This window comes from Triturus cristatus, chromosome 2_2 (genome assembly GCF_964204655.1).
Source record: "Triturus cristatus chromosome 2_2, aTriCri1.1, whole genome shotgun sequence".
Lineage (NCBI taxonomy): Eukaryota > Metazoa > Chordata > Amphibia > Caudata > Salamandridae > Triturus > Triturus cristatus.
The window spans coordinates 322,824,484-322,838,380 of NC_140582.1; the positions used below are offsets into that span (position 1 = coordinate 322,824,484).

At 42.9% G+C, this 13,897-nt stretch overlaps 1 protein-coding gene across 1 annotated transcript in view; it reads right to left on the minus strand.

Moving 5' to 3' along the window:
• CYP2U1 (cytochrome P450 family 2 subfamily U member 1) overlaps positions 1 to 3,652 on the minus strand; it is a 251,333-nt gene extending 247,681 nt beyond the window's left edge. The window contains exon 1 of the mRNA XM_085641390.1: positions 2,975 to 3,652. Coding sequence (XP_085497516.1) covers positions 2,975 to 3,497 — 523 coding nt within the window. The 5' untranslated portion in view covers positions 3,498 to 3,652. The remainder of the gene's footprint in view (positions 1 to 2,974) is intronic.
• Between the last annotated feature and the right edge of the window lie 10,245 nt (positions 3,653 to 13,897).

A 13,897-nucleotide genomic window follows, 5' to 3' on the forward strand; every position in this document is an offset into this window, starting at 1 on the left:
TCACCCCAGTACAGAGATCTGGGCCTAAATCCATCGTTTTTTTGCTCACCATGCCATTCCAGTTTGGACCCAGCCATATGCAAATCAGTCTTGACCCTGTGTCTCATGGGAACAGTCCAGCCCGAACTGCCAAGCCAGGTCCTCCCTGGACTGGAAACAAGCATCCTAGGACCGGTTTTGGGGTTTCACCCCTCTTCAGCCAAGATAGCTTGATTCCAGTGGCATGGAGAGCACGGGACCCACGTCTGGGCAAACCCGTCCCACTCAGGGTGACAAATGCAAAAACAACAGGTGATGGACAGAATTGGCAGGTCTAAACTGGGGTGGCATGGTGAGCAAAAGAATGATGGACTTAACCCAGATCTCTTGACTGGGGGTGAATGTTTTGATTTATTTAGCATTCAGGCCATCAATTGTGTGTCTTTTCCATTACAGTGAAAGCCAGGATGGCCCATGCCCTATATTTCAGCTGTCAGTGATGTGGATTAAATTTAAAGCAATTCAATTTGTCCACAAACTCCATTTCTACTACTAATTGCACCCAGGTATTTCGACGACCGTTAAGCAAATCAGTGGTTGCCAAACCAGACAAATCCTGGTCCCGGCTGGTCTTTACTCGCAACTATTTCAATTATTTCCACTTAAGTATGGCTGTCATTCTAATTTAAAAATAAGGAGAGGGGGGGTCCTACTCACCAAAGGGACAGGACACCAAACAAGACACTTCTGTCACAAACAAGATCCCTTTAGGCTCCTATTTTAAGCATACGGGTACCCACTCTTGTCATACATACATCATACAAGATCATCAGCAATCTAAAAAAACAAAAAAAGATAATATAAAGATGAAGTTTTTATTATGTTAACATATGTGAATATTTCTGATCTAAAATTTAAATGTGTGTACAATAAATGCATAAAAACACATCCAAAATATGCATCAGAGATACAATTTCGCTTTAATTAAAAACAGCTAATGAAACAGACTATAGTAATCACTGTGTATATTTGAGCACCCAAGCATCATTTGAGGTCACCGAGAATAAGGACAACATAACATTGGGTTGACCTCTGAATTACTGGGTTGTAAGACTTGGTGTGCCAATGAAATAACATTGGGTCTTATGTTTCCATCGATTACTATAGGCTGTTTCATTAGCTGTTTTTAATTAAAGCGAAATTGTATCTCTGATGCATATTTTGGATGCGTTTTTATGAATTTATTGTACACACTTTTAAATTTTAGATCAGAAATATTCACATATGTTAACATAATAAAAATTTCATCTTTATATTATCTTTTTTGGGTTTTTTTGATTGCTGATGATCTTGTATGATGTATGTATGACAAGAGTGGGTACCCGTATGCTTAAAATAGGAGCCTAAAGGGATCTTGTTTGTGACAGAAGTGTCATTCTAATTTGACAACACCTAAACCAGAGCACCCACATTATCATCCTCCTGTCTTTCCATCTGGCTACGTTATCTGATTAGGAGGAGTATGAAGAAAGATTAAATGAGGACAACAGAATAGACTCCCTGTTTAACAGTCAACCAACCCAACAAAGCTGTGGTCCGTTAAGAATGAAGAAAGTTCCAGCTACAATGAGCATATGTGCATATTGTTGATTGGCAACTTAGATATTTATAATTCAGAGCCTTGGGTTAAAAGAACGAAAGACCGTCGTCCACAAGTTTCCTCACGGGGTCTACTCCTGCTCTTGGAAGGTTAACTAAGTCCATGGTGGGATCAAGGTGGCCACTTCAGGATTTTATATGTGTAGCCAGGAGCCCCGTTTGGCTGGAGTGTTTTCTTTCTTCTCGGAGGTCGGAGGAGTGTTCTGGCAGCGTAACAAACCTCAGTTCCTCTTCTAAAGAAAAACAGGCCCCAACACTAAAATTGCGAAGCAGTATAAAAATAGTTTACTGTTTTTAAGTTTAACAGAAGGTATTAAAGGACCCTTCAGGTGTCTTCTGGACAAAATTATTCTGCCAATTACAATTATGCTTGTGTGCCACAGGCATGCGCCAGGACTACAGCCCTACAACTACAGCTACATTGTATTCTGCTGTGAGTGATACATCTGTTGGTGGGATCACATCCGGAATTCTTTTAGAATTTCCTTTGCTTTGCAAACCCCGCCGCCGTACTTTTGTTGGTTGCTCGTGATCACAGAACTTTGCAAAATTCAAGAACCAACAAAGCAGCACACGTTTGACGTTCAACTTACGACCACGGGTCATCTTAGAACTGCCATCATTAAGCTAAAAGAAACACTGCAAATAACTCTCAACAATATCCTGTCAAGTCAATCAAGACATATTCCTGAGATCGCCCCAAACACTTCAATCCCTAACAGGATTGTGGGCTCAACACACTCTACGTTAACTTGTCTCTTCTTGTTACATATCCGTGGCGTCATGCTATACACTCCTGTAGTGTCTCATGCCTCAAATACCCACATAAAAGGTGCACATTCTGCATTGCCCCATGATAGCGTCGCTTCATGCCATGGTTTTGTGCATCAGATTGAGTTTACATTGATTTTTCAATCCAGACTTCACTTTGTACTACAGCACGTTCTGCATTCTTCCCTTAATAGTACGGAATGCAGAAATGTAGCCTTAAGATGTTCAGTACCATGCATTGCCCTTTCATTGGGTTGCACGCTCTACACTTTCGCTTCAAAACACTCCTCACTCCTTATCTCTTTCTTCACTTTCTTTCTTCCATAGTAATTAATGACCCTCAACGGCCCCTTTTTCAGTCGTTACTGCCCCCGCTACTTTGAAAGCTCGGCATTGTCGCCTTCATAGCCATGCTTTTGGTGTGTCCCTTTCTCAGGGTTCTGAATATTACAAATCCACTACCTCTGGTACGCGCATATCTTGCTTCCTGCTTCAGTGTGGCATCTCCTGCATTGCTGCACGCCTTGCATCGCATCGCCCCGTCCCGCACGGCTTCCCCACTCACCTTTCCTCTTGGTGATGATGGTGACCATGGGCACGCTTGGCCGGTCTGAGAACACCTCGGCATAATTTACCATAGCGTCGCGCACAGTGGGGAAGTCTCCAAGTATTACCAGCATGCGGTTTCCAATGAACAGACTGAAGACGTTGCCGTAAAGCCGCCCTAACTTGGTCAGGAAGACGTGGGGGGCCAATAAATTGCCCTCGTTCGGCACCCCAATCCCTCGGTGTGTCTGGCCTGTGCAGCGGCGCAGAAACGCCAACAGCCGCCCCGGCACCAACAGGAAGCCGAAGTTTCCCACCAGGGGCCAAGGCCGCGGGCCCGGCGGGATATTGCTGGACATCAGACGGCCGTATAACCAAAGGCGGCCGACCAGCCATTGCAGTGCGAACAGCAGCACAGCCAGAAGCAACAGCCGGGAAAAGGAGGTGCCGCCCGCCGCAAAGGGTGACACCAGCCCCTCCGGTAAGAGCCAGGCCATGGAGGGCCACTGGGCGCCCGGCTCCTCCAGCAGCTTCGCCTCCATACTCCGGACTGTGGGCAGACGCACGACGAAGGTCACACTGGAATAGACTCCGACGCAACACTCCCTCCTCTGCTTCTGGCAGGTCCCGTCAGCCCTTTATAACGCTTCTCAGGGCCATTGTTTACAAACAGAGCCAGGAGCCCGCCCCCTTGGACACATTGCCGCGCTCTGATTGGCCGGGCACGTGACAGCGAGGCGCCCCGGTTCCTGGAAGCCCACTATCTTTAACCTGTTTTCAGTTCCTGGTGGCACCGGAAAACGAAAGACCGGGCACCCCGCGATTAAACAGTGCAGTGCTACGGGGCTGAACGTGTTAATGATGTATTTGTAGTCCATGAAAAGGCAAGCAATGCTGTAATGTGTGCGTGGGGAAATACCGAACTGTTTTAAGTGACAGACAGTACATCGTACGTATAACTTTCTGTGCGGATGACTGACCAAAGCAGGTGAGGCAAGGCAAGAGGCAACGATTGGCACAGTTTTGGAGGAATAAAAACTGTAGGAAACGTGGAGATAATGTTTTTGTTACTATATTATGTCAACCCGCATATAGAATGTGTTGAAATTAATATTGCCAACTGTCCCTTGTCGTATTGCACTGTCTTAGTAATTTTTATGTGTAGGTCGCTACAAATAATGGGAAAATCGGTTAAGACTGGTCCCCCTGTGAAACATAAACGTAAAATAGTAAATATTTATACAAATATTTTTGAGTTGTTTAAACTATGTGTGCACTTTATTACAGCAAAAGGAGTCAAACATGTTATCAAAAAAAATCTGCGATTTTACCCCAACTCATATTTACGTGGCGGGTAGTTGCCCTTCCAGAATCTTTAAACATGTTTCTGAGAAAGGTGGTAATCCCAGATGAAATTAAAAAGGAAATTTAATTTTTAACTAAATTATAGCATGATAACATAAACGGCCGAACCGGAGAGACAGTCCCGAGGTGAGCTCACCTTCCGCTCTGTATATATCTATATAGACTATATTTTCTGCTGTATCATTTGACATGTTGAAGAATATTTAGAAGGTTTTTAAGGCAGTGATCTGGCGTTATATTTCTATAATATACTTATATCGGATTTCAGCAAGTCTCCATACATTGGTGTGCTGTAGTGTCATTCACATTTTCTTCCTCCCAGAACAGTATACACAACATGGGGCTCTGAGTCCGCCCACTTCAACCATTAGCGAACTTCACTGTGAGTGACAACATTATGCCCGTTGATTAGAGCACCTCTACACCAAAAGTAGTTCCCTTCACTACCAGGGGTTAATGTGGCAGACAATGAGTCTTTCTTGAACCCCAAAAATATTTTTGCTTCCAGCCAGTGTTTTCTGATAATGGTGAGGTACTGGCTGGTAGACCCCCCCACCCCCAATTAAGTTTTTCAAAAACAATGGCAACACAAAACAAGCATTGGCAAAGTTAAAAGGATTGCAGCAAATGACATACCTATTGCCGTTGTCAATGCTAGTTTTGGTAGGTCTTGCTCTTCATATACGACAGGACAATAAATAAAGTACTAAATTTTTGGTCAGAAATAAAATAGATCATGCCAGATTCTTAAAGAAAGTCATACATCTTCATATCGTGCATGGATCCAGGTTTACACTGTCTAGAAATCCACTAAGGTATGTATGCTTGACTGCCTGCATAATTTGCAGATTTCAGGCAGACTCCCGGAAAACTATTGTTATTACATTTTCACACGAGCAGATATGCATATGCAATTGCTAACTTTCTGTTCGTTTTTCTCAGTGGGAAAAATATTTCTCCTAATGGCGAAATTCCTTCCTGTAAACCCCCACCACATTTGAGAGTGGTAGGGCCCCCCTCCCATCCTCGAAAGGGTTTTTCTCCAGTCCTTGTACAGAGTAATTTTCAACCTTTTACAGGGAAGGAGTTTGAGCGTAGCTTGAGAATATTCACAAAGGTGTACATTTGTGGCTGTGCATAAATCCACACTACATTCTAGTTTTAAAACACCAATCTCCACCCACTCCTGGGCCATGTCAGTAAATACATGAACATCTGCAAAAGTAAACCCTTGTATGAGTGCATACCCAAGTTCTGAGAATTTAAAAGAAGGACTTGCTCTCACAGGCTGCTAAGCCTATTTGTGTGGCAGATAGCAGGGGTACAGTGTTTCGGTATCACATGTATGGCGCCACCATTGTTTCACGTCTTATTACTGGAATACCCTAAGCCTAATGAATTACTGGTTGCTTATAACACTAAATTGTGATTTACTATAGGAAGGGGCATTCTTTTGTACTTTGCTAAAAATTGCGGAGATATGCCCAGCTATAGACTTTAAAATGAATTATCCAGTAGGTGTTTTCTATTGCTATTAGAAGTGAGCAACTTTCCTGTGTTGAAAACAATGCAAGCACACCTATAATGGTGTATTCAAGTTTACAGTTCACTTACTCCCACAATCCAATTTGGTCAACATTCAGACAAATAGAGATGAAAAATGAACTATTTCTTAAAATCTCAACCACTTCCTACTTGTGTCCGTTGCAACAAACCCATATTACAGCAAGCATGAGCAGCAACATGGAGGGCAGTTATTTTGAAAGGCAATGGAAATGCGAATAGAAACAATCGTATAATATTTGCTGCAGGCTTCAACAAATGTAAATGCCTGAAAGTATAAACGAATACTTCCAGGATAACTGGAACTCGTGCCGCTGTTGGCACAGTTGATGAGCTCCATTACCTTCCTGAACGCTGATTGCTGCACAAGAAAATGGTCGGTTTTAAGGCTGTTTTGTCAGGAGCACGGCATCCAGTGCTTTCACGTTTACAGTTGGTGTTGGAGTTGTATTAAAACTCTGAGGGAGTCTGTATGATGACTAGGTGGCCCATGATAGGTGGTGGACGTTCTTACCAGAGTTATATTGCATACCTCAAGATTTTGGGGACACACTCGTAGATCTCCCAGGACCAAATGGTGCTCTGCCCATAACTTCCCGGGGTCCTAGATATATACAGCAGGTCGCTGTTATGGGTTAGAGCATTGTGATGGGACCCTGCATCTTCTTAATGATTTCAGCTTGACTTCCACCTTTCTGCGCAAAGGGAATGTGGTTTGATGGTGCTGCAGTACCACAGGTGGCTCACGCTTGGGTCAGTTCTGCTAAAACATACCATGCCCATGAATAACATGCCAGTGAATAATGGTGCAACCTCCTCCTGCATACAGTCCATCTTATGCTGGCTAATGGTAATGTACATCACATTTAGTTCTTGCTTGATGGAGCATCTTAGTAGTGAGCCTTTTCCAGTACTGTGATACATATTTTTGCCCGAGCTGGTGTGATGACCATGCCCGATCATGCATTTCAAAACAGACCTTCAGGGGAATCAGAATGAGGCTTTTCTAGGCACATATGCAAGTGAGGCTCTAACCTCAGTTGTCAGTAGTCTCTGTATATCCTTACATTAACAGTTTCTCAGATGTCTGTCATAGCCATGAAGTCCTGGCAATTAAATTAAATGCAGCGCTTTGGGTAAGCTCTTTCCTGCTTATTAGGTCTCGCCTGACCCAGCGCATGCGCTGGTCTGGCGAGACTTATTGAGAGGGCTCCAAAAAGTGCTACCCGGCCAGCCTAGAGCTACAGTGCATGTGCGCGGGCGCGCGCGCCGCTCTTTACCGCGATTACTTTCACTTTCGCGGCCGCACGGCCGCTTGGCATGGCCAATAGGTCTCGCTTTTGGGACCTTATAAGTATTTAGATATGCAACTGTTGCATGGCTAAACTCTTATAAGGTCCCAAAGGCCAGACCTATTGGCTATGCCAATGCTTGTTTTTCCTTCTAGGTAAGCAGGATGTTCATTTTCTATTCTTCAACATTCTTTGTGTCGGAGGGCTGACCTTCCCTCTCTCTGATCATATGCTATACAGCTGTGTATCGGACACCGCGATTCCTTTGCAGAAATTTTCCAGGTAGGCGCATTCATGCAAAAGAATTTGCTTTGCTATAGGATGTATGACGTAACAACGCGTGTGTTTACAACGCGTGCAGTTACATTGCGGTTTTTACAACGAACCTATGTAACCACGCGATGCCATTACAACGCAAGTCTTTACATCGACTTGCGCTAGATGGCGTGCTAACATTAGAAAAGCGTAATTTACTATTCCAACTCCAGTCCACTTAACAGTAGGGAAGGTGTTGGGATAGTAAACTACACTATTTGTAATGTTAGCACGCCATCTAGCGCAAGTCGATGTAAAGACTTGCGTTGTAATGGCATCGCGTGGTTACATCGCGTTCGTTGTAAAATCCGCGATGTAACTGCACGCGTTGTCAAAGTTTTGTTGTAAAGGTTGTTCCCCTTTGCTATATGCTGAGCACCTTTTCCCCAGGGCTGCTCATTCGTCTTAGTGGAACATTTAGTGGCCAGTGAGCAAGGCTTTCCTGAGCTGTGATTTTTGTCTGCTCTGCATTTTCCAGCTCTTCCTCTTCCACGGACCATGGCAAAATGATTTAGATACTGATTTTGTTCTTCCGGATCTGTGACAGTGGAGGCGTTCAGTGTATAACCAAGTTTAATAAAGCAGAGCAAGGCAGGCACATGATGAAAGTTTCATAACTAGCATTAACTAAGTGTGCTAATAGGGCGTCAGAGGCTGCTACTGATACAAAGTTCGCATTGGTTCATAAGTGACGTCTACACAGTGCACGGAGGAACGTGCAGGGACGGCAGCCTTATCGCTCCCGCACCTTTTCGAGCTTCAACGACTGTGAAACTCTGTACTATCGCAGTGTGTTTAAGCACTCCAGGTCTGGGTGGATCTATCCTCAACCTACTAAAGTAAGGTAGGATCTTAGGTCCTGACGAAAGCCGTAAAGACCCGTGTATGGGCTACATTCAATCGGCTGAAATATGTTGACAAATATGCAGTGAGGAGGGGTGAGGGGCTACTAAAATACCCAACACTTTCATCCTATATTTATTTTAATCCTAACCGGGAAATCCAGGAATAAAATATGTGGGCAGATATTCTTAAGCAAGTTTTAGGTTCCACATTCTGCACTTATATCTCTATTTTTGATCCCTAACATTTTATGTTTGTATTGTCTTCCTCCTCCCTTTTGCTCCACCCAGGCATTGATCAGCGCGGGGTTGTTGTTTAGCAAGCCGTATGGTGAAGCATGCCACAAATTGTGGGTGAGGGCAGTTTTAAAATCCAAAGTCCGTGCCACCGAGTACATCAACGTGTGTCTATATACTCCTACTTCTCTTTTGTGTCTGTTGCTAATTGTAGGTGAGGTCGATGTAGGAGTTCATCCTTCAGTTGTATCGGATTTATTTGAGGTCTAACAAGGCCAAAACGAGTCTGGATTTGTTTGTGTTCCCATTTCGACCTAGCTTGGTGGTTCAGGCTCGACTGTATTGGAGCAAAACTACATATTTCTACCAGGCTGGTCCTTGTCTGGAGTGGTGCGGTGGGCAAGAAAACGATGGCCTGAAATGTGGTCTAAGCAATTTTCAGTGGCTGAGGTTAATTCAAGCATTCCAAAATATCACTTTATTGTTTTTCTTCGTAAGACATTCGAACTGCAAGTCATGACCACCAATATTTATAAGGCCCTACATACGATGCAAGCCCCAGCTTCATTGAACCCAAAATCTTAGAAGCAAAAGTAAGAATACAGTGCTCTAACTGAATTGTCCCAGGATCGCAAGGGAACAAATCAAGGATATCAGCAAAAATGGAGGTCCACCTACAGCAGACCTCTCCAAACCTGTATAATTAGTGACGCGGATATAATCAATGTATATGCCATATAAATATTGCATTTCATAAACATTGATAACACACTTACCTCCACGAGAACCTTGGGACTGCTGGTCATAGAGGAGGCATGAAGATTGGTTCAGAGAGTCCCCAAAAACCTGAAGAGGGACTTAATCCAAGAGAACCAATGTAACACGCATATACCGTAGGTAGACCAAAGGTTGATCAGAGAAAACAATAAAGGTACAGTGAGTGGCAAGGCCCGATGACAACTTATTCAGAGAACCCAACAAGATGCAAGTTTGGCAGTCTTTCTTTATTGCTGTCTTTTTTTGGTGTTTCTGCCTAGAATGACCCCGAAGAGAAAATGATGTCATGGCTTTCATTGACAGCTGCCATCTTGGATTGGGTACCCATTTATTATTAGTCAGTAAATATACATTAGCCCCATAATCTTGAATAAACTGATCAAGAGTCCACAGTCTCAGTCTATGTCCTACTGCCAAAACCTCCAATTGCCTCGGTGTGTTACTCTTACTGGAACCTGACAATCTCTATCTACTGGCTGTCATCATATGTACCAAGCCTCAACCTATGACAGGAGCATTATGTAGACCAAACGGATTAACCGGAGTTCCGTAATGCCTGTTTCTTGTTTTAGAACTTTGGAATTTTGAGAGCTCCTTTGAATACAGTGGAGTAGCTCTCGGCTTATAATGGCTGATATAAGCCCGGAGTTCCAACATTCCAATGTTTGTCTTTGTGTTTGTCTCTTTTCTAATTTACAGAATTCTGCCCTTAGTGGGTGGAATGTTCTAATAGCCTTATAGCCCTTCCGACAAGGGCTTTAGTGGTTGTTAAAGGCCCTCATCTGCGGCTCGAGCCTATAACTCGGGTACAGGGCCTTTAACAACCAGTATAGTCCCCGGCAGCGGGCTATAAGGCTATATTAAATGGTGTGTTCCAATCAACCTCCTCACGCAAATGACCAGTTTAGAAACTCCACGGAAATCAAGTTTGAAGAATATCATAGTTGTCTTAACCTGGCCCAACAAGACTGAAATGATAGGGAGAGGAGAAGGATTCCTGATTATGACCTCTCTCTGTTCTCTGCAGTCAAAATAGGGACGTTATTCACCCAATATCTTTAACATAAAAAAGATGGGGGCTTGTGTAGGTGACATCGATTGTCTTATTAAAACTTTTAACAGGTTTTCTCGCAAGTATTGTCAGAGCAATTAATCTTCATGTATGGCCAAGAGATCCATTCAGCCATATGGAATGGGGTTACCAGGAATTAGCTCTATGGCGCAATCATACTGCTCATAGAGACTGTAGTGACATATTTAGTAAAAAAGGAACCAATACTTGCTCCCTCACAGAGGAAGCAACGTATTGGTTCCTTTTTTACTAAATATGTCACTACAGTCTCTATGAGCTGCAAGAATATCTAATGGCTCATTTGTCTCTTCTTCTGTAGAGCTTTTTAAAGACACTGGCACTGAAGGAGGAATAGCCAGACACGCAGGAATTGACTCGTCTATACAGGCTTTCTCAAATAACAATTCTCTAAGCGATAACTGAAAGTAAATATCAGGGAAGGAATAGTCCAATCAATTACGGTGGTTGTATGACCTTACAGCGCATGCCTTTTTACCATGCATACATATATATTTTAAAATTAAATATTGATTTTTTCTTTCTTCCTTAGGAAGGACCCCCCACCACCTAAAATTACCCATACCTCCTCTTACCACTTCATAATACCCACCTCTAAACCCTAAACTCAATATTTAGTACTTTACATTTTTGGAGAGAAACCCTCCACCTCCCACTCTTAAATGTACTCCTTACTTTCCTTTGCCATTACCCACCCTTAAACCCCCAAAATTACCATTATCACCCTTTACCACTACCCAGACCTAAAACCTAAAATTGCCCAAACCACCCTTTATCACTACACACCTCTAAACCCTAAAATTAACCTTACCTCCCATTACTACTACCCACCCCTAAACCCAAAACTTACCCTTACCAGCCTTTACCACTACGTACCCTATATGTATATATATATTTTTTTCTGCCTGAGTAAATACCTTCAAAACTGATGATCGGTGTGGCTCGTGAATATGTGTGTACTTGTGGTAGGATTCCGTCTGTGGAATATATATCTATATCTATATCTATATCTATATATTACCTACTGGCGGTCGCCAGTAGGTAGTTATAGTTAGGACCACGTTTCCATAGGAAAACCTCAACATTCTATTTTGAATAACTTTGGCGCCGGTCGACGAATCCTCGCGAATTTCTCAAAATAGGTGGGGCGCTACGCTCCGCTCCTACCCTGAAAGTCTCGGGGGGATCCGTCAAGCGGGGGCTGAGATAAAAGGGGGGTCCCAAAACGCGTTTTTCCCATGCATTTTTCCATAGGACCTTTAGAACGACCTACAGCCCGAACGGCTGAACAGAATTACTAGAAATTTGGCAGAGAGGTAGTCCCTAGGTCAAGGAAGTGCCTTTTGTAGGTTTGGTGTAAATCTGTTCAGTAGATTCTGAGAAAATAGCCTTTAAATCAATATATATATCTGAGCCAGCTTACGGTACGCTTACCGTACGCTTACGGTAAGCGTACGGTGGCGTGCGCGAGCGCGATTCTGATTGGCTCTTAGATCTTAGTAAACATTCGAATCGGCCGAAACCAGGAAGCGGCGGCCGCCATTTTGTGTATTTCACTCTGAAAAAAAAGAGTGAAAACAAAGAAAGGGGGCAATGAGGAGAGTTACAGACCCCCTAACAATTGTAAGGGGGTCAAAGAAGGACAGAAAAGTACAAAAAAAACATTTATTGATTTTAAAAAAAATCACGGGGTACGCGTACGGTAAGCTCACGGTAAGCGTACGGTAAAAAAAATAAAAAAAAATAAATGAAAAGCAGATTTAAGAGTTTAGAAATTAGGGAGCTCTAAAAAGAGCTGTTGTGTTTATGGAGTCATTTTTTTAGTGGTACTTACAAGTAAGTACCGATGCAGAGTCTAAGGTTCAAGAGGAAGACTCTGTTCCCTTCATCATTGAAGTGCACACCATCTCCTCTATAAATGTCTTGCATGTCGTAACGCAAGTTGTTGTGGTAAATGGCACCCATACCATAGTCACGGAGGAAAGCAGAAACAGATTTGTTGACGTGCATTCTTGCTTTGTCAATCTGTGGACAGAAATGATTGGACCAGTTCCATTTTTGCCTTTGGCATATGTTGGAAAACACAAAGGCAGTTTTAGGGAAAAGTGTAAACAGTTGTGCAAAGGTGTCCTTCATAAGCATTTCCAGACCTACCCCAGTCAAAGTGCCTAGGTCATTGCCACCACAGTGCACTATTATGAGGTCAGGGTGTTGGATTTGCATGAAGGATTTCACCAATGGCATCAATTGGTGCCACTTTAACCCTCTCTGACCAATCCATTTAATGTCTACATTTGGCAAAGCAAGGTCTCTCACCATATCTGTTTTCTCTGCAAACTTTTCACTCCAGAAGACATAGCTGTGCCCTACAATCCACACTGTGAACATCTTCAAAGGAGAACTGGATGCACTCAGGAGGTGTCTTTCAGTAGAATGGCAATATGAAAATAAAGACAGTTTGGAAATGGAGGCATAGATATTTTTTACAAAAAAAAAAGAACTGATTGGCTGTTTCATACCATTCTAGAATAAAAACTAGGCTGTATGTGTAAATTAATAGAAGCATGTTTTGTATTGGTACAAAAAAATGTGTAACCAAAGAACAGTACTATGGATTTGCAGTTAGGATTGAAAAGTCAAGCACTCTTGCTCTGTGGAATTGAAACATTGTGTGTCGAACTTCTGACCTAACTGCACACAGCAGTGTTCCATGAGCTGTTGCTATGGTAGCAGGCAGAAGTCAAGTTGGGGGAAGGGTACTAGGCAGAAGTCAAGTTGGGGGCAGGGTACTTTTGGAAAAGGGTTGGTTTTCAACCAATAGAAATGTGTCATTACATTTGAAAAAAAGGGGGAAGCACTGAGATTTGAAACTTACATGTATATGTGTGGAAAAATAGAGGGAAAGTTTGCCATTATCTGGTTCTGCTGAGAGAAGAGAGGTGTACAGAACAGAGATCCTGGCTCTGATAATCTGCTGTTTGAGTGACACATTTCTTTCACAACTAACTAAATTTAAAGGTGAGTTTACAGTTTGAGAGGGGATGTATGTGGTAACTTAAGAAATGAATAATAGAAATGGGAATTGTTTTTGTTGTAGTTACACATGGTGGATTCATAATGTGTCAGTCTGTAAAAGAGATTTTCACTTGGCCCAAAAAAAAAAGAGCAGTAAGTGTGCTTTCAAATTGGCAAAGAAATTTCGTTTTGGCACTTATGTGAAAACATGACTCTGTGTGCATAGAAGAATTATAGGCAGAAATGTATTGCGTCTTGCTCTGGTGATTTCACAGTTGCAGTAGATGGAAAAGAGGAGCGAATTTTTGGGGGAAGAAGCAGAGGCTTAGCACACACCCATGTGCTTGCCATGTATAGTCATGCACAGTAATTAGAAGCGAGTGGGGTTTTCAGGTTTAAGTCTGTAATGCAAATACATTCAGCATCACTAAGGCTGGTTGCCCCTG